The sequence below is a fragment of the Balaenoptera musculus genome, chromosome 18, assembly GCF_009873245.2.
Source record: "Balaenoptera musculus isolate JJ_BM4_2016_0621 chromosome 18, mBalMus1.pri.v3, whole genome shotgun sequence".
Classification (NCBI taxonomy): Eukaryota; Metazoa; Chordata; class Mammalia; order Artiodactyla; family Balaenopteridae; genus Balaenoptera; species Balaenoptera musculus.
The window spans coordinates 77,655,888-77,674,273 of NC_045802.1; the positions used below are offsets into that span (position 1 = coordinate 77,655,888).

At 48.3% G+C, this 18,386-nt stretch overlaps 1 protein-coding gene across 8 annotated transcripts in view; it reads left to right on the top strand.

Annotated features, from left to right (window-relative positions):
* The window catches only part of ARHGEF7 (Rho guanine nucleotide exchange factor 7), a 133,619-nt gene that overhangs the window by 30,757 nt on the left and 84,476 nt on the right, over positions 1–18,386 (top strand). For 2 of the 8 annotated variants that reach the window (XM_036831778.1, XM_036831783.1), the window contains exons 3-4: positions 4,842–4,901; positions 6,341–6,427. The exons of 5 other annotated variants lie outside the window; for them this stretch is intronic. In XM_036831778.1, coding sequence (XP_036687673.1) covers positions 4,842–4,901; positions 6,341–6,427 — 147 coding nt within the window. Of the gene's footprint in view, positions 1–3,289; positions 3,499–4,841; positions 4,902–6,340; positions 6,428–18,386 lie in introns of those variants that run through there. One more of the 8 variants, XM_036831787.1, reaches the window with a different exon arrangement.

Sequence of the window (18,386 nt, forward strand, 5' to 3'; positions counted from 1 at the left end):
GAACCCGTGTTCCCTGCATTGGCAGGAGGATTCTTAACCACTGTGCCACCAGGGAAGCCCCCGACAGGAAAGCTTTTGAAATTACAAACATGAAACTCAAAATTGATAGCTTGAATTCTAGATTAGCTTTTGTTCTATGTAAGTGTCAAGGTAGCTTTTCCCAGGGCTTAGTTTAGACTGCATTGTGTTTGTAACAGACTGCCTGTCTTTGGTATATGTATTTTCTTGTCTACCACCATTATAAACTGTCTTAAGGGGACTTCCCTGGCAGCGCAGTGGTTAAAATCTGCCTGCCAGTGCAGGGGACACGGGTTCGAGCCCTGGTCCAGGAAGATCCCACATGCCACGGAGCAGCTAAGCCTGTGCGCCACAACTACTGAGCCTGTGCTCTAGAGCCCGTGCTCCGCAACAAGAGAAGCCACCGCAATGAGAAGCCTGTGCACTACAATGAAGAGTAGCCCCCTCTCGCTGCAGCTAGAGAAAGCCCGCGCACAGCAACAAAGACCCAATGCAGCCGAAAATAAATAAATAAATAAATAAATAAATTTATTTAAAGAAAAAACTGTCTTAAGATTTCTTAAAGGAAGAGAGGAACTGAACATCATAATTACTTTATCAGTTATTTTAACGCATACACACCTTAACTTGCTGTGGAAAATCAAGTATTATTCCCCTAATGAGTTGTTCTGATTATGAAAGGCGTTTTAATTTTAAAGGAATATTGTACAGTTTGCATTTATTGTTAAACTTTGAGAAGCAATTTAGGTTTTAAGTTGGAAAACATTTTTAAATTTGGAAAATTTTAAAAAACTTAAAAATTGGAAAACTGTGTTTAGGAAAACAGCACATATAACTTGGATGATCTTTTCATCTTTCATATAATGTTTGCTTCCCAGCAAGCATCTTGTTTGACTTTTTTGTTTCCTTAAATAGTATGGAATTTGATAAGAATTTAGGTTTTTTCTCATGTTCCTAATGGTGTAAAAAGGATGTAAGATGACCCTGTTTAGAACTATGTATGTCTTAATAAATAAAGTTGGAACTTTTCTGGAAAGTTAAGTTTACTGATACAAGGAGCCAGGCACCGTGATTCTCTCCAGCTTGGGAATATTGTGTTTGGAAACCCTCGTTTGCCTAGCACGTGTAGCAAGGACAGAACTTGTCCTGGACGTGCAGGCAACGTTGTGTGTGAGAGAGAAAGTTGCTCATGCTGACCAAGTCCTGTCTTTGTGTAGTTTTCCAGAGTTTCCATCTGACCCCTGATTTCAGTTCTCAGTAGTGTGCTGTTTTTGGTTATTTGTAACACTTTCTAAAGGACTTCCACGTGTTGTCTTAGTTTGCTCCTTCGTCTTTTGAGTTATTACAGTCCTTGTTTTACAGGAAGGAGACGCAGCCTAACTCATCAGTTCTCACTGTTAACTGCGTGAACGTTAGCCACAGGGCTGCTGTTGGGCTTTTTAAGGAATACTGATGTGTGGACCCATCTCCAGAGGTTGTGCGCTCAGCAGGTCCTGGGGAGTGGGGGCGGATGTGAGAGTCTCCATTCTGGAAGTAAGCAGAAAGGCCAGCCGGGGCCGTGCAGCCCGCTGAGGGGGCTGGCGGTGCGGAGCTGGGGCGCGGAGCTGGTGTTTGGCCCTGAGTGAGGGGCTTTTCCACTGCTGCAGGCAGCCTTGCTTCTGGACCCTTCCTGGAGAAGCGGGTGGTGTCCGGTTTGGGATGCAGCATTACTCACTTTATACTAATCTGTGTGATTAGGTAAATCGTCGACAGTTGCAAACTAATGTATGTCTGTAATGACCACAGGTAAGCCGGAACAGGCAGATCTATGTAAGGGAAATAATGGCGTAGTCGTTTATTAGTGCTTAAAACTGTGAAAGAAAACTGTTCCCTTGACCGTGAGACTGTTTAGGAGGAAATGTTCTGACTTTCACTCTATGAGACTGTTTTGGTGGCACTTTGGTGTTTGTTTTGCAGGGTGAATGGTGGACTTGTTCACGTCACAGATGTGAGTCTTTGCTGACTTGGATGCCATCTCATTTTTTACCTGTTTTTAACAACTTTATATCTGTTCGCTGAGTCATTACTTTCTTAGGCCTCTCCACCTGTATCACCATCAGCAGCAGCTGGCCACTCCTCAGAGGAATTTTTCACAGAAAACCCAGTTTGTCTCTCTTCCCAGGAATTGTGTACGCGGTGCTGCGCAGCCACGAGCAGGTCGTGCTGGGGCGGACGCGGAACAGTCAGCTGGGCGTGCTCTCCCGCTGCGGTTTGGGCCTTTAGTAAAAGTGTCCTGTGTACTTGCAGGGCCTTGCTCGCCTCCTGGTAGTTGCCCACGAATATCAGCTTTCTGCTTCGGAGGGCCGGTGAGCACATTGGCCTGCAGCCCGCTGGGTTTCTGTCCCGCTCTGCCTCCTGCCAGCTCTGCCATCTGGAGAAGGGGCATCACCGCGATGCAGGCCCTTCGTATTTGTGGTAGGATTAAATGAATTAGCATATAGCACTTAGAACAGTGCCTCACGTGTTTTAGGTGCTACATAGACAGTGGCTGTTACTGTTACCGTTTTCTTGTAGTTTGAACAACGTTGGTATGTATTTTTAAAAAACTTTACCCCATAATCCATATTCAGTTATACAAAATTCAGGAAATGGAGAAATGTAAGAAGAAAATAATTATATAATGATGCCGTCTAGAGATAACCAATGTGAAAATTAGTGTATATTTTTCAGTCTTTTCCCCCCTTTGCACATACGTAAATATGCTTTTAAAATATCCATGACATCGTAGTATAAATGTTTTATAATATGCTTTAACTTAACATAGTGACTGTTTTCTTGTGTTAAGTATTTGTCTAGTTGTTTTTAATGGCCTCTTCGTAGTTTGTGCTGCTAATCCCCACTTTTGGGTGTAGAGGTTGTTTCTAAGTTTTCATTGTGGTAAACAGCGATCTGTGTGATGGCCATTTCTGTACAGAATCCTTCATCTTTGATTATCTCTGAAGGAGAAATTCCCTGATAGGGCAGTGCATAGGTCAAAGGTAGGGCTTTTAAACATTCAAAGCACTATTGCCAAATTGTCTCCAGAGACATTTTTATCCTTTTGCCTTGCCCGTAGCGGTGTGTGAGAGCACGCCTTTGCAGTCAGTCCTGTGACTGCCTGTATCAGTTGCTTCTCTTTCCCTCAGGAAAATGGAAACCTCTTGGGGTAAACATTTTGGCTTTTCTTTCTTGTATCATCTGCAGTGCCCGCATTTCTGCGTAAATGGTAAACGAAAGCAGATGTGACGCACTCAAGGTTTCCTCCATTGGACTCGCAGAGGAGGATGTGAAAGGAGAGCTGCTAGACTAGGAAATCAAAGTTGAAAACTGTAGACGTTTGCAGTGCTCCTTCCAGCTTTCTGACAAGTAACCTCTGGCTGTTCCGGGGTCGCTCTGTAAAGGGGGAACTCTGGCTGGAAGCACGGCTCGAGACTGTGTGCAGAGGTGCCGATTTCCCTTTGTGTGAGTGATGAAGTTTTCATTTTCTGTCTTTAAAGTCGGGAGAGAAGTGAAAGGTATTAGGTGGGCTCCCCAGTGCTGTAATCAGCTAGGCTGATGGGCTGATGAGTTAGGGAAAGAAATTGCCTTACATCTTTCTAAAACGTTCGTCTTCTTTGTGTATTTCCGACGGACAAATTCTTTTGTTAAACTTCTCTGTCCTCCTGCTCAATTCTCTTCTAGATTTTTAACAAGGTTATGATTGAGATTTTGTCCAAAAGAATATTTAAAAATACTATTGGAATAACTAAGACACGCTCATGTGAAAACTTGAAACTTGTTGATGTAGGCTTCAGGATTAATTGAAACAAAGACAAAAGTATATAGTTCTTTCTCTGGGAATGAGATGCCCCACCCAGGTGTTACCTTCGACCTAGATTCAGGTTAAGCTGTTTGCTACAACTTTGCACTGAAGGTGTGTTTGCGGTCACACAGCAGTCTGTCGTGTTAGCTAGTCACCTGTGCTCCTGACTCCATGGTGAGCTGGAAGTGGTAGGTAATGATGTAGTATTTATTGACCAACTCAATCAATTCTTGAAGTCAGTTTATTCATGTTTTTGCCAGAACTTGCCATTTAAAGAAGTTGAGAGACAGTAAGTGATTAAAAAGTCATTTAGGAGATGAATAACTATTCTCTGAATATCTTGTAGGTACTTATAAGCAGAGAAAGTCAAATTCTACTCTGATACTACGATCCTATTTAATTTTTCCTGGAAGACGGTGTCCGCGTTCACCCGCTGTGTTCCATTGGAGAGCCTGGCCAGCTGTCCTGTGGGCGAGTGGCTAGTCCCTTCTGCATCCAGGCTGCTTTCCACTGTGGAGAACTAGACCTCCCTTCAGGTCTTTGGGTGTCTCATTGTCTAGATCAGCACCATCCAATAGAAATATAATGGGAGCCACATTTGTGTTTTTAAAATTTCCTAGTAACTACATTAAAAAAAAGTGAAAAGAAACATGAAGTTAATTTTAATAATACATTGTCTTTAACCCAGTGTACCTATAATGTTCTTATTTCAATGTGTAGTTAACATAAAAATATTATTGACGTTACTTTGTCTTTTCACATTAAGTCTTTAAAATCTGGTGTGTGTTTCTCACACTCGCAGCACCTCTCACTCTGCATCAGCTACATTGGAAGCGCTGAGCAGCTCACAAGGCAAGCGGCCCCACGTTGGACCGCGCGAGTCTAGATCACTGGAGAGGCTGGGGGAGGACAGTCAGCTTGGAATTAAATGGGGTTAACATTCGTCAGGTACAGAGTAGGTGCCTAGGCGTTTCATATGTGCTGTATCGTCTGATCCCCCCAGGTGTCCTGCGGAGGAGGTGGTGCTTTCCCCATTTTGCAGCCGAGGAGACGGAGACTTGAGGTGACGAGGAGGTCTCGGGTCACCGCCCAGCGCGTGCGAGCCAGGGTTTGCGTTCCGCCGGGCACGCTGTGCCCGGGCTGGACTAGGTGAACTGAGGATCGCAGGGCAGTCCTGTTAGCCTGACGCCTAGCGGGGGTTCTCGGGGAGCTTGGCTGGCGGCAGGGCTGGCCTCGTGGGCATGCCGCCGAGTCGTCACGCGGGGCCCCGCGCTTGGTTTAATGCTCTGCTGCCCCCCTCTGAAGTTCTCAAGAATCTTTGCACGACGAGCTCTGCAGTTTCAGCTTGCGCTGGGCCTCCCCTGGTGGCGGTGCTCTTAGAGGAGCCCGAGAGGTGGCGAGAATGAGCGGTGGCCCCTGCGTGCCCACTGCGGCCTGGGCCCTGCCCCGTAGACGCGGGTCAGCTCGCTCAGTCTTCAAGCAGCTCTCTCAGGGTGGATCGTCCTGCCCGCGCGGTGACCAGGGAACTAAGGCGCCGGCGCGTAGGGTGCCTGCCCACGTCCACAGCTCGTGAAGGTGGAGCAGCCCGCCGTCCCGCTCATCAGAGGCCTCCTGAACAGTGACGCCCCTTGAGAAGCTTCCCGAAGAGGTTCAGGAGCAGAGCAAGGCGGAATTAAGGGTGAAATGGGAAAAGTGGAGGCGGCTCGGATAGTTTAAGCTCCTCTCACTGGTCGTATTGAGGAGGCTAAAGCCCCAGGCTGGTCCCAGGCGGGCTGGGTAAGGCCAGTGAGCTGTGCCCCTGACCCGGGCTGGGGGGGGCGGAGGAACGAGGCCGAGACGGGGTGCAGCAGCTTGGCCCACGTCCGTCCCCGCCGCGAGGGCGGCGCCTCGTCTCTCATGCACTGAGGTTTAGGGCAGCTTTCCAGGCAGCCACCACTCCTCCTGCCTGTCAGCAGTAATGACAGGAAGTAACGTGGACCTGGGGCTGCTTTTCCAAAGGGTCCTTTTGAGAAAGCCCCCCTCCGCTGTTGGGTGGTGGAGGATGGGAGGCAGGAGAACTGTGGGGTGAAACGGGAGGACGGCTCTCTTGGAGGAATTGGAAGCACGTCTCTTCACTTTGTGTCTGACTGTTCAGAGCCTCCAGGAAGGGGCTCGGCTAGAGGCTGGGTGTTGGGCTGGGCACACGTCCGTGTCCTGCAAAGCCAGGGTTGCGGTCTTCAGTGAAGCTTCTCCCTCCTCACCCAGCGCCCTGGCCTGGGAACCTCGAGGGCACTGTGAGTACACGTGGGTCCCAGTGCTGGCACGCATAGGCACTCAGGTCAGATCTGTGTTGAGTGCGTGAGACCAAGGGCGAACAAGATGGACGGGACAGCAGTAAGGTTTAATCCGTTAATGTTCACTTTATGCATGTGAACGATTGTGCCTCCGTCTTTTTAGCTCATGTTGCAGGGTTCTGATGCGTCGTTCAGACGTGCTTCATGGGAATGGACTGTCCTTTTGCAGGAAGGATGGTCTCAGCCGTGGCCAGCTGCTGAGGAGGTGCCAGCATGTAGGACGGGTGCATTCAGGACGCTCTGTAGGGCTTTGAAGGTAGGCACCCTGCGGGTCTCCACTCTTGGGTCAGACCTCAATTTGGATGTCCATGAATTGGGTTTGTATGAGGGCAGGTCCCCAGAAGATGTCTGGAAACGTTCGGGGCAGATAAGGACCCGTAGCCCCTTTGGGACTCCGTTTCTTCTTCTGTAAAATGCGACTTTGAAAAGGATAATCTGTAGACCTTGGAATTGGTCTGTGTGATCATCTGAGAGGCAGAAGATGAGACACCGCGACATCTTTACTTCAGTTTATTGTGTTGATAATGGTTAGCTTGTCACTTTCGAGGGGCATTTATTAGTAAAATTCTAGTTGTTTCGTCTTTCCGCAGCTGCTCGGTTTGTCAGAGCTCCCTCGTGGAGCTCCTTCACGCAAGGTGCTCATTTAAGAAGGAGGCTACCTGGCTAATGACCAGCCTGTGCCAAAGATGGTGCTTCAAAGTGAGGACGTGCTTCGCTGAGCAGTAACTGCAGCATCGTGGCGAGCCCGCGGGTCTGTTAGTTCCACCTTGGGGCCTGAACTGAGCCTGAAGACGGCGTCTGATCCTGTGGAGGCGTGTGTCGGTTACTCTGAGTCGTTTGGAAGAGTATCTGGAGCAGCTCTTGTGTATCCCAGGGCGTGATGTCCGGCTGCCAGTGCGGTTCCGAGGCCGGGAGCCCACTGCCCGCGTCACTAAGCCGAGAGGGGAGAATTGATCCCGGCGGTGCTTTCTTTAGTACTGCAGGGTAGCAAAAGCGTCTCCTAACTTGTTTTAAAAAAAACTTACATTCTTCTAAGATCGATAAAAGTACTTTCATTCCATTCACTATTGTTTCCAGTGTTGCACCAAGTCTGCTATCAACTGGAATGAGAAAGGTGCCTCAGTTTCTGCCAAAGGGAGAACTGAGTTGAGAGTCTAGATCTCTTACAGAAGTTTTGGTTTCAGTGGGTTTATAGCTACTCTGCGGTAAAGTTGATCTCAGTTCTTGCATTTTATTTGTGAGACAGCTGGTGTAGTGTGTTGGTTTTCTGTAGCTGCCTAACAAATGACCCCAAACGTAGTGGCAGAAACACTGCCATTGCCTGCCTCTCAGCTCTGCAGTGAGGCCGGCGGTCCGGTGAGCTCGGCTGGGCTCTGTGCTCGGGGTCTCACAGGCCCTGGACGGGGTGTCAGCTGAGTGGGCTCTTGGCGGGAGCCGCGGGGGGACATTTGTTTCCACATCCCAAGGTGGCGTGCAGGGATGAGTTCTTGGTCCCCACCGTGTTCTCTGGGCGCACCGTGGAAGGCCGTAGGAGGACCTGGAGCAGGGTGGGCAGCTGTGTGTTGGAGAAGCCCACGTGCCGCTCTGCTGTGTTCCTGTGTCCCTCTACACGCTCTTTCTCCTGTTGCAAACTGGTCACGGCCCAGTGGCCTTTCGGAAGCGACTCAGGTAGAGCAGCTCCTGTTGGACACTGCGTTCTGCCTGCACATGGGGAGAGTCCTGAGCTGGTGTGACCGCCTGTTTCTCTGGCCATAGGAAATTCTAGTCACTTGGGGTCCTGCCTTTTGACCTCATTCCTCTCTTTTACTTCCTATTTCCCACCTTTTTTAAGTCTAGTAAAACAGACTTCTTTGAATATCTTTTAGCTGTCACTTTTCTATTGATATTTTTATTTTAAAACAAATCAAGAAAATCCCCATTGGTCTCGCAGGAAGGGGACCCCTTTTCCTGACAGGCATTTCCCTGTTGGTCTTGCAGGAAGGGGACCCCTTTTCCTGACAGGCATTTCCCCGTTGGTCTCACGGGAGGGCGCAGCCCCTTCCCCCCGTTGCCCTAAAGCAGTTTGTGTCCCTGAGGAGTTCCCTTAAGTCCTGGGAACCAGCGAGCGGAGAGATTCCCAGTGAATAATTACAGAGCAAAACAAATCTCGAGGCCTTTCAGACCATGTTTAGATGTGAAGATCTGCATTTTGTATGTTTTAAAAAAAGAACTTCCTACCAGAATATGCATTTCTGACCTAATTTGTCCCAAATTTTGGACCCAATTTATTTGGTGTGTATTGGGTGTTTTCCCTGGTAGTTGAGAGAAAGTGCCTGGTCCTTGAGCTGAGAAGTGAAGGATCTCTCTCCCTCCGACCATTAGTATCTTCCACCGGGCTCTGGGGTTAATGAGGTGTGTGCACGTGCTCTTCAGGAAGACTAATAGGTAGATCGTGGTACCCGCTTGGGCTGTAGACTGTGGAGCTTTTCAAGTAGTGATTCCAGCATCCCCTCCGAGAGTATCTGATTTAATTAGTTCGTGTTTAAAGCTGACCTGGCGGGCCCTTTAAATGAGGGTTTGTTTTCCCCAAGCTTGCCGAAGGGCCAAGGAGCCTGCCCAGCTGAGGAGACAGAGAGGGAAGGCTGCTTTCCTCCAGACTGCTCGTGGCAGAATCAGGCCAGCCTGGCTGTGCTGGGCATTTGAGGGAAGTTGGCGTGGAGCGATTGAAGTGACGGGGGCCTATCAGCATCGCTGGTTTGAGTCCTTGTTCCGTGAGACCTTTACAGGAAAACCATGGATGGTGAGTGAAGTCTTCCCTGTCTACTTAAAAGTGAAGCCAGAGCGGTGAGGGGATGCAAGAGAGAGCCTCGTAATCTGCCCCCCTTTCCTTTATTTTGAGAGGTTTAAAACTAGCAGAAAGGCAGGAAGACTAGTGTAAGTGCCCTGTGCCTTCACTCCATCGTTGTGCAGATGTTGCTTCACTAACCATTTAACCCGTGTGTACACTTCGTGACACTGGCCTCTGGGTGCTCGCAGCACGTGCATTTTTAAAACGGGGACCTCTTCCTGCGTAACCACGTCCTGCTGGCACAGCCCAGGCATTGTACACTGTTCTAGGGATACCGTCTCAGATGCGGTCCCAGTGGTCTCCAGGTGACCTTTGTGGCTTTTCTTTAAACACAGGCACCAAACAGGGGTCTTGCGTTGCATTCAGTTTGTCGTGCCTCGTTGGTCTCTGTAGTTTCCAGAACGGTTCCTCCACCGTTATCCTTGATGACTCGCACGTTTTTGAAGAATCTGGGGTCGTTATCATGTAGAGTGCCCCACAGTCTGGACAGGATCTGATTCAGGTCAAACGTTTTAGGCAAGAATTCTGCACAGGTGCCGTTCTGTGTTCCCGTGGGTCGTATCAGACCTGTGATGTTGACATGCTCCGTGCTGCCGGCGCTGAGTTCCATCACTTGGCGAAGGGGACGTCTACCAGGTCTCTCCGTTGTGCAGGTGCCCTTTCCCTTTGTACTTGGCATGTGGTCTGTGGGGGGCCCAGAGCCTCTTGCCTGGCGCTCCTTCCTCTCGGGGTCGCCAGGTGGGGACTTGTGGCATGAGCCTGCCTTCGGGACCTCAAGCTCTGGTCAGGAAGGGACATTTGAGGGCGGTGTTGGGATCTAAGCTAGAAAGTTGTGTATATTTTGGCATGTGGGAGAGGAGAAAACGTTACCTCTGCTTTCCAGAATCTGAAGACTGGTACTGTTTGTGAACTTAGCCATTCACTTCTGAGCTCTGCATACCTATGTACAAACTTGCCATACTTTTGTAGGTACTGTATTTTTTACAAATGGAAGGTTTGTGGCAACCATCCATGGAGCAAGTCTGTTGGTGCTGTTTTTCCAACAGCATTTGCTCACTTCATGCTCACTTCATATCTCTGTGTCACGTTTGGGTAGTTCTCAATGTATGTCATACTTTTCCATTGTTATGTTTGTTATGGTGATCTGTGATTAGTGATCTTTGTTACTATTGTAATTGTTTTGGGTTGTCACAAAGCACACCCATATAAGACGGCAGAACTTAATAAATGTTGTGTGTGTTCTCACCACTCCACCAACCAGCGGTTCCCCCATCTCTCCCTCTCCTCCAGCCTCCCTGTCCCCTGAGGCACAGCAATATTGAAATTAGGCCAGTTAATAACCCTACAGTGGCCTCTTGAGTGTTCAAGTGAAAGGAAGAGTTGCACGTCTCTCACTTTAATTCAAAAGCTAGATGTGATTAAGCTTAGTGAGGAAGCTGTGTCAAAAGCTGAGATAGGCTAAAAGCTAGGCCTCTTGCACCAAACAGTTAGCCAGGTTGTAAATGCAAAGGAAAAGTTCTTGAAGGAAATTAAAAGTGCTACTCCAGTGAACACACAAATAAGAAAGCAAAACAGCCTTATTGGTAATATGGAGAAAATTTTAGTGAGCTGGATAGAAGATGAAACCAGCCACAACGTTCCCTTATGCCAAAGCCTAATCTAGAGCAACTCCCTCTCTTTAATTCTATGAAGGCTGAGAGAGGTGAAGCTACAGAAGAAAAGTTTGAAGCTGACAGAGGTTGTTGCTTCATGAGGTTGAAGGAGAGAAGCCATCACCATAACATAAAAGTACAAGGTGAAGCAGCAAGTGCTGATACGGAAGCTGCAGCAAGTTATCCCGAAGATGTAGCTCAGATAATCAGTGAAGGCGGCTACACTACACAACAGATTTTTAATGTAGATGAAACAGCCTTCTATTGGAAAAAGGTGCTATCTAGGACTCTCATAGCTAGAGAGGAGAAGTCAGTACCTGGCTTCAAAGGTCAGACTGACTCTTTCATTAGGGGCTAATGCAGCAGGTGACATTAAGTTGAAGCCAGTGCTCATTTACCATTCTGAAAATCCTAGGGCCCTTAAGAATTATGCTAAACTACTCTGCCTGTGCTCTGTAAATGGGACAACAAAGCCTGAATGACAGTGCGTTTGTGTATAACATGGTTTACTGAATATTTTAAGCCTACTCTTGAGACCTACTGCTCAGAAAGATTCCTTTCAAAATGTTACTGCTCATTGACAATGTCCCTGGTCACCCAAGAGCTCTGATGGAGGTATATGATGAGATTAATGTTGTTTCCATGTTGCTAACACTATATCCTTTCTGCAGCCCATGGATCAAGGAGGAATTCCAACTTTTAAATCTTATTATTTAAAGAGTGCATTTTGTAAGGCTACAACTGCCACAGATGGTGATTCCTCTGATGGATCAGGGCAGAGTCAATTGAAAACCTTCTGGAAAGGATTTACCGTTCTGGATGCCATTAAGAACATTTGTGATTCATAGGAAATGGTCAAGATACCAACATTAACAGAGTTTGGAAGAAGTTGATTGCAACCCTCATGGATGACTTCAAGGGGTTCAAGACCTTAGTAGAGGAAGGAACCACAGATGTGGTGGAAACAGCAAGAGAGCTAGAACTAGAAGTGGAGCCTGAAGATGGGACTGAATTGCTGCCATCTTGCAGTAAAACATTAACGGACGAGGAGCTGCTGCTGATGGGTGCGCAAAGGAAGTGGTTTCTTGAGATGGAATCTCCGCCTGCTGAAGAGGCTGCGAAGATGGGTGAAATGACACCAAAGGCTTTAGAATATGATGTAAACCTAGTTGATAGAGCAGCGGCAGGGTGTGTGAGGACTGACTCCGATTTTGAAACAAGTTCCACTGTGAGTAAAATGGTATCAGACAGCACCGCATCCTGCGGAGAAATCGTGAAAGGAAGAGTCAGTGGACGTGGCAGACTTCATTGTTGTCTTATTTTAAGAAATTGCAGCAGCCGCCCCAGCCTTCAGCAACCACGAACCACCCTGAAAAGTCAGCAGCCGTCAATGTCGAGGCCAAACCCTCCACCAGCAAAAGAGTACGACCAGCTGAGGGCTCAGACGATGGTTGGCATTTTTTAGCTGTAAAGTGTTTTTAAATTAAGATATGCACCTTTTTTTCTTAGACATAATGCTGTTGCACACTCAACAGACTGCAGTATAAACATAACTTATTTGCTCTGGGAAACCAAAAAATTCATGGGACTCTAGTGTGATATTCGCTTTACTGCGGTGGTCTGGAACCGAACCTGCAATATCTCCAAGGTGTGCCTGTCAAGGCCTTTAAAACCGCATAGCAGCTTGCTGACTGGTTCCTAAGTACCGAAGCAGCCACAAGGCAGCGTTGCCAGGTAGATGCAGTGAGCCCCGGTACACAGAGGAGAAATGAGATGTGGGGAGGTGAGGGAATTTGCCTGATCTCTACTAGTCACTAAGGGGCAGAGTTGGTACTTGCATCCAGGTTTACAGAGATTCCAGAACTTACAAATTTAGAACTAAAGGTCAGCTGGAAGAAGGGGACGGCGGCCCTCCAGTTGGTGGAAGCTCCGTTAAGAGGGAAGACTGTGGGCACCTGGGCATTTGATCTTCTTTAGGGAACTATTGAATGTAGTGTCTATAATTCATGCAATTTGAATTTGTAATAAATGTGTTAATGTAGGTATAAATAATCTGCACCATGCAACTGAAGAGGAAATTTACCTAAGATTTAGGGGGTTTAGTTGCAGATGTTGTTAATTTTCTACATATCCCTCCATCATTTTGGGTGTAATACATAACTTAGTTAAAGCCATTCAGTGTAGTGAAAGATTTATAACTGGAGAATAAAGAAATTAGAACCCATGGCTCACTAGCAACTTTATTTAAAGCTTGAATAAATTCTATCCTTGTTGGCATTTGTTAACCGCTTATCTCTTACTTAGTGGTGAATTTATTAAAAATTCAGATTGCACAACAGCTGTCTGGATTTTGTGTGTGTGTACTGGTTGTGATGTAAAATGCGTTCTTTATTGAGGATCATGGTCAGGAGTTTGAAGCACGTCAGTCAAATGGCGATGTTTGAAGGACCAGGAAGGACAAGGCAGCTCAGGGGATGGGATGTATGTGTAGTGAGAGTCTCATGTTGTTCCAGCTTCAGGTTTGACATCTCTTTGCCAAGAGAAGACCTGGAAACTTCCCTTCTCGTTTTCCAGCATCTTGTTGGAATCTTACTTTAGAACCGGCCCTGGGAGACGAGAGTTTGACTTCTCACATGACTGGAGCGTTGCTAGGATGACTGGTACACAGCTCAGATAGGATGAGGTGGTGGACCCTTCAACCAGAGCATTTATTGGGTAGAATGTGTTACAGGAGACTGAAGAGTACGTTTCTATTTCATTGTGAGTATAGAACAGGGAAGTGTTTCTCCAGGTGCTGTTAGTCAGTCTGCACAGGATTTCTGAGGACATTCCCTGAGCCTTGTTCTGCGGAGACACACGGAGGCCTAGCATCTGTCTGCCAGAAGCGTCGTGGAGTGTTGTAGGGCTCATGAAGTGAATATACGTAACTGGGATCCAGGGCAGTGACTGTACGTCCTGCAGGAGGGACGGTGACATGGGGTTGGGATTTAGAGAAAGAGACCCCCCCAGTTGGCCAGGCTGGGCACCCCTGGGTGGGTGGGGCCTGCCTCTGCTTCCTGCTTCCCCCAGGCTTCTCAAGTTGATCTGTGGAGTTGAACCAACAGAACGTCCTAAAATTGATGAACTGTCCTAAAGAGGAATTAAAGGGGACTTGCGGCATTCCGGATCCTAACTGCCTGGGGGTATGTGATGACCTTGAACTTTGACGGGAGAATTTTAGTGTTCTCTTGGAGATCATAATAGGCTTGGAAGGGAGTGCTCAGACTAGATATACAGGTGCCCAAACGTTTGAGAAAACTTTTTATTAAGAGAAATTGGGCCCAGCACTGGGGACTCAAATATAGCCCTACAAGGTGGAATTAAGACCAGTAAGTGGTGAAGAATTCTAGGGAGACAGCGTGCCAGTGGCCACGTTGTCCTCATATTATGGCATCGTGTTCGTGCTGGCAAGCTTTAGTAAACGGTACTTATTTTGAAATCAGTGCACAGTGTACACGTACTGGAAACTGGAAGTTAAATAGAGAAAGGCAGAGAGAGATGTAGCATTTTACGGCATTTAGGTAGAAGTACTGGCGCCTAATTTTTAGGAAAAAACAAAGATGTTCTGAATGAAAATATTTGGTCACAGCTGAATTATTCTTGGCTTTATTTCTCTATGAAATGGTCTGAACACCTCCATCTGCATGTTTCGATCTCGCATCTACCCTCAAGTCTCATGTGAAGCACCATCTACGATTCTGACTTTTCTGGTCACTCAAGCTTCCTTTGACCGTCTCATGTGTGTGGTGAAAGTTAAACTTGCGTAGCATTGAGTAGTTTATGACGTACTTGTACGTTCTCATTTTCTCATTGTAATAGCTAATTCTTTCAAAGCCCTTTGGATTTTTACCTGTGAAATCCTCTTCTAACCCAGCTCCTCCTCTCTGTCCTACTCTGGTTCCTTTAGATCCGCATGAAAGGACGGGACTTAGCACACGTGCCCTGACTCCTCACAATCCCTCTGTGTCCCACATTTTACTAATTGCACTGTTTAGTGATTCTTAATTTTTCAGTAGTTACCTTTATAAATAATGAGCCAGAAGCCTGTATCTCTTGATTTATCGTCTTAGACTTTACTCCTGTCTGAAAGCTGAGGAACTCAGTGTGACTCTGCGGGCCCCTGTACGCAGGGCCGAGGGAGGGCACTTTGTTAAGGCCTTGGTAGGGTGGGCCGTGTTTCCTGTGGGCTTTGGTGGGGGGTTGGTTACTGTCTAGAAGTTTCCTGTCTGCTGGGCTGCTCCTTTCCTGGTGCTCTGGCCGGAGAGGGCAGGCTTCTCCCGGAGCTGTGGCAGTCCGCACCCTTGGGTGTGTCTGCATTGCAGGCTTCTCCAGCACCCGGTCTGGGGGAGCAAAAAGAAGGTCCAGAGAACCCACTGCCATGTTGTTTCTCAGGTCTTGAAGCCCGTAGCCAGTTGGCCGGTCGTATCCAGCACTGTCTTGTCTTACTTTTTTTTTTTTTTTTTTTTAAATATTTATTTATTTATTTATTTTGGCTGTGTTGGGTCTTCGTTTCTGTGCGAGGGCTTTCTCTAGTTGTGGCAAGCGGGGGCCATTCTTCATCGCGGTGCGTGGGCCTCTCACCATCGCGGCCTCTCTTGTTGCGGAGCACAGGCTCCAGACGCGCAGGCTCAGTAGTTGTGGCTCACGGGCCTAGTTGCTCCGCAGCATGTGGGATCTTCCCAGACCAGGGCTTGAACCCGTGTCCCCTGCATTAGCAGGCAGATTCTCAACCACTGCGCCACCAGGGAAGCCCCCTTACGTTTGTTTTATGTGGACGTCCAGGGCTTTTAGCTGCACTGAGGCGGCGGGATAGGAGAGTGTGTCTGCTGCATCTTGTTCGGAGCCAGAACTCACTTGTCCTCCTCTTTACTCTCTGTCACACGTGGCCTTGGTTCCTCTTCCTATTTGTGAATGCGGGCCCAGTAGCGATGGGAATGGAAAGCCACGTAGGTGGTGGGATGCTTTCACCGTAGGGGCGTGGCTGGGAGCAGGCAGGGGAACTGTGGATGAGGCCCATGAGCAGGGTGGAGGGATGGACTGTCCCTGCATCCCATTTCCTTGCCCCGCTCCAGCTCTGGGACAGTTCAGGCTTTATTGTGTGGTTAGAGCGCCTAGGGCATCTCAGTTTTGTTTCCTCCTATCAGTGCCTGTTACGTGGGTCTGGCAGCACCTCAAGTTTGTCCCTTACGTTGGGAAGCCGGTGCAGGCGGCGGGCTCTCCTTGGTGCGGTCTGGGTGCTTGGCCTCTCCTAGAGGAAGGGGCTGCTGTGCTGGGGTTTACTGGGCGCTGTTCTCCTGCCCTGGTGCTGGAGGACTCCCCGCACTGTTCCCCCAGGCTCCCCACAGGTGCTGTTGAGAGCGCTCCTTGATCACGCAGAGCCCGTCTACTTCCTGTCCTCAAGGATTCCCTGAGCCTCACTTCGACTGCTCGTGGCCTCCCCGCTGCCCGCTTTAGCACTGCAGTGGAGTCTTTATTACTGTTTTGTTTTTTTTTTAAATACTTAATCATGCCAACTCGTCTCTCGTTAAATTCCTGCCCTCCAACCTCAAGCGCTGTTGGGCATTCGTACTACATCAGACCACACTCCTTAACACACTCGCTTTCCACTCTCCCAGATACTTTTTTTTTTTAATAAAGTATGTTTGGTTATGTACTAGATATATTTAAAAAATTTTTCTTTTTATTTATTTATTTATTTGGCTGCGTCGGGTCTTAGTTGTGGCATGCGGGATCTTCTGCTGCAGCATGCGGGCGGGCGGGCTTCTCTCCAGTTGTGGCTCGCGGGCTCCAGAATACGCAGGCTCAGTAGTTGTGGCTCGCGGGCTTAGTTGCCCCATGGCACGTGGGATCTTAGCTCCCCGACCAGGGATTGAACCCATGTCCCTTGCATTGGAATGCAAATTCTTAACCACTGGACCACCAGGGGAGTCCCATTTATTACTATTTTTTTTAAAGCCTGCCTTTTCTGTTATTTCAGTGGAACCTTGGGAGGGATGGGAGGTAATGTGTGTGTGCAGTTTACTGTCTTGAAATGTTTCTCAAAGTTTGGGTTTTATAACTACTCGTTTTGAGTATTAGAGTTAATGCAAGGTACTCATTGCCCTTTTGGCTCTCGATGTTAGCACCTAAACTAATTGTCAGCCTAAGTAGTTGTTGTGACCTGCCCAGACCCTCTCTGTCTGGCGGCCGTGTGGCTGTTCTCTGCAGGCCTGCCTCACTGTCCCTAGGAGTCGGACTCGGAGCCCACGGTGGGCTGATGGGGTGCTGCGCCTGTGCCAGCTGGCTCTGGGACCCATGGGCCCATGGCTGCTGCCCCACGGACCCATGCGTGTGGCAGGGGGAGAAGCAGTGACTGATCGGGTTCAATGCTTTGCTCTCCTGTGGAACCTGCCGTACCGTGTTTTGGAGCCTCGTTTTTCCCCTTTGTAAAATAAGATTGGCATGAAATCTGCAGCATAGCGCCCAGGGGATGCTTCAGTGGACGCTTCCTCCTCCTCTTCCCGACCTGGTGGTGTCTGTTCGGGGTGATTGCTCCTTTACGGTGGACAGAGACGTAGCAGCCCTTTCATTGCATCAGTCATCTTGCCTCGCTTCTCGGGGCTTTGTTCTCCCTTCCGCCCCAACCCTTCCTGGAAACTACCTAAAATATTTGGTATCTCTTTTCTTGTATAAGTGTTCCCTGTCCTAGTGTTTTGGTGTTGATACAGTGGAATCCACAAAATTGAATATGATTTAATTGTCATTTTAAACTAAAAGAAATGGGGGGCACATTGGGTGAAAGTGCTGTGTATTGATAGAATCCGTCGTCAAACTTTAATTTTATCCCTAGGGCGTAGGAGTAGGTGGAATTAAGTACAAAATCTACAGAAGCCAAGAAGGCGAGAATTACCTGCTGGATCCCTGTTTTCCACATGTCTATCCCCAACAATGTGGACCATTTGCATGAAACTTAAATAGCACAACTTACTTAAGATTCGTCTTTACTCATCTTGTTCTAAAATCACAAATTCCATCTGACAGTGTGATAGGACAAGATTATATTTTTAAACTTCGAGAACCACACTTCAGAACTGTGCCCAAAGTAACAATTTCTTGTGTCAGAAATAGCTTCCTCATGAATTCATCTGAGGAGCTGACCTGGCTGCATGTGGAATATTAAGGCTGCGTGAGCTGAGAAAGTGCTTGGTCGGTCTGCCTTGCGTCGTGAGGGGTCTCTCCATTAGTACTGGCGTGGGGGAAGGAAGACTTCTCTGCATTGCCTGGTATGTTCTCTTTGGGTACACCCAGGGGTGTCACCGGCGGGTGGTGACATCATTTAGGGGTGAGTCACCTACTTTTGCGTTTGTATCGGCGTGGCCCGCTGGGTCAGAGTCCGTCGTGGTTGTGGTGTCTGGGTTCTGTGAAGGCCAGGTCGCTGTGATTGCCGCTGAGGATCTGGGGCGCTGGTGGTCACCGCTCATTACTACTGTGTCGCCCTTCGTTGGACCCGTTGGTCCGTCCTGGTGCTGCACAGGGTTGCCTTACCTGCCTCCGCCAAGTCGCATGCGTGTGCAGGTCGCCAGGAGGCTTTTGCACAGTATCGCCTGGGCCTTGCCCAGCTCGCCTTGCTGCTCTGCCTCTGGCCGTGTGGCTGTGACTCAGGCAGGGCCAGCCAGGTGCAGCGGAGGTGGTGGACTTGTTGGCTGTGGCCTGGAGCT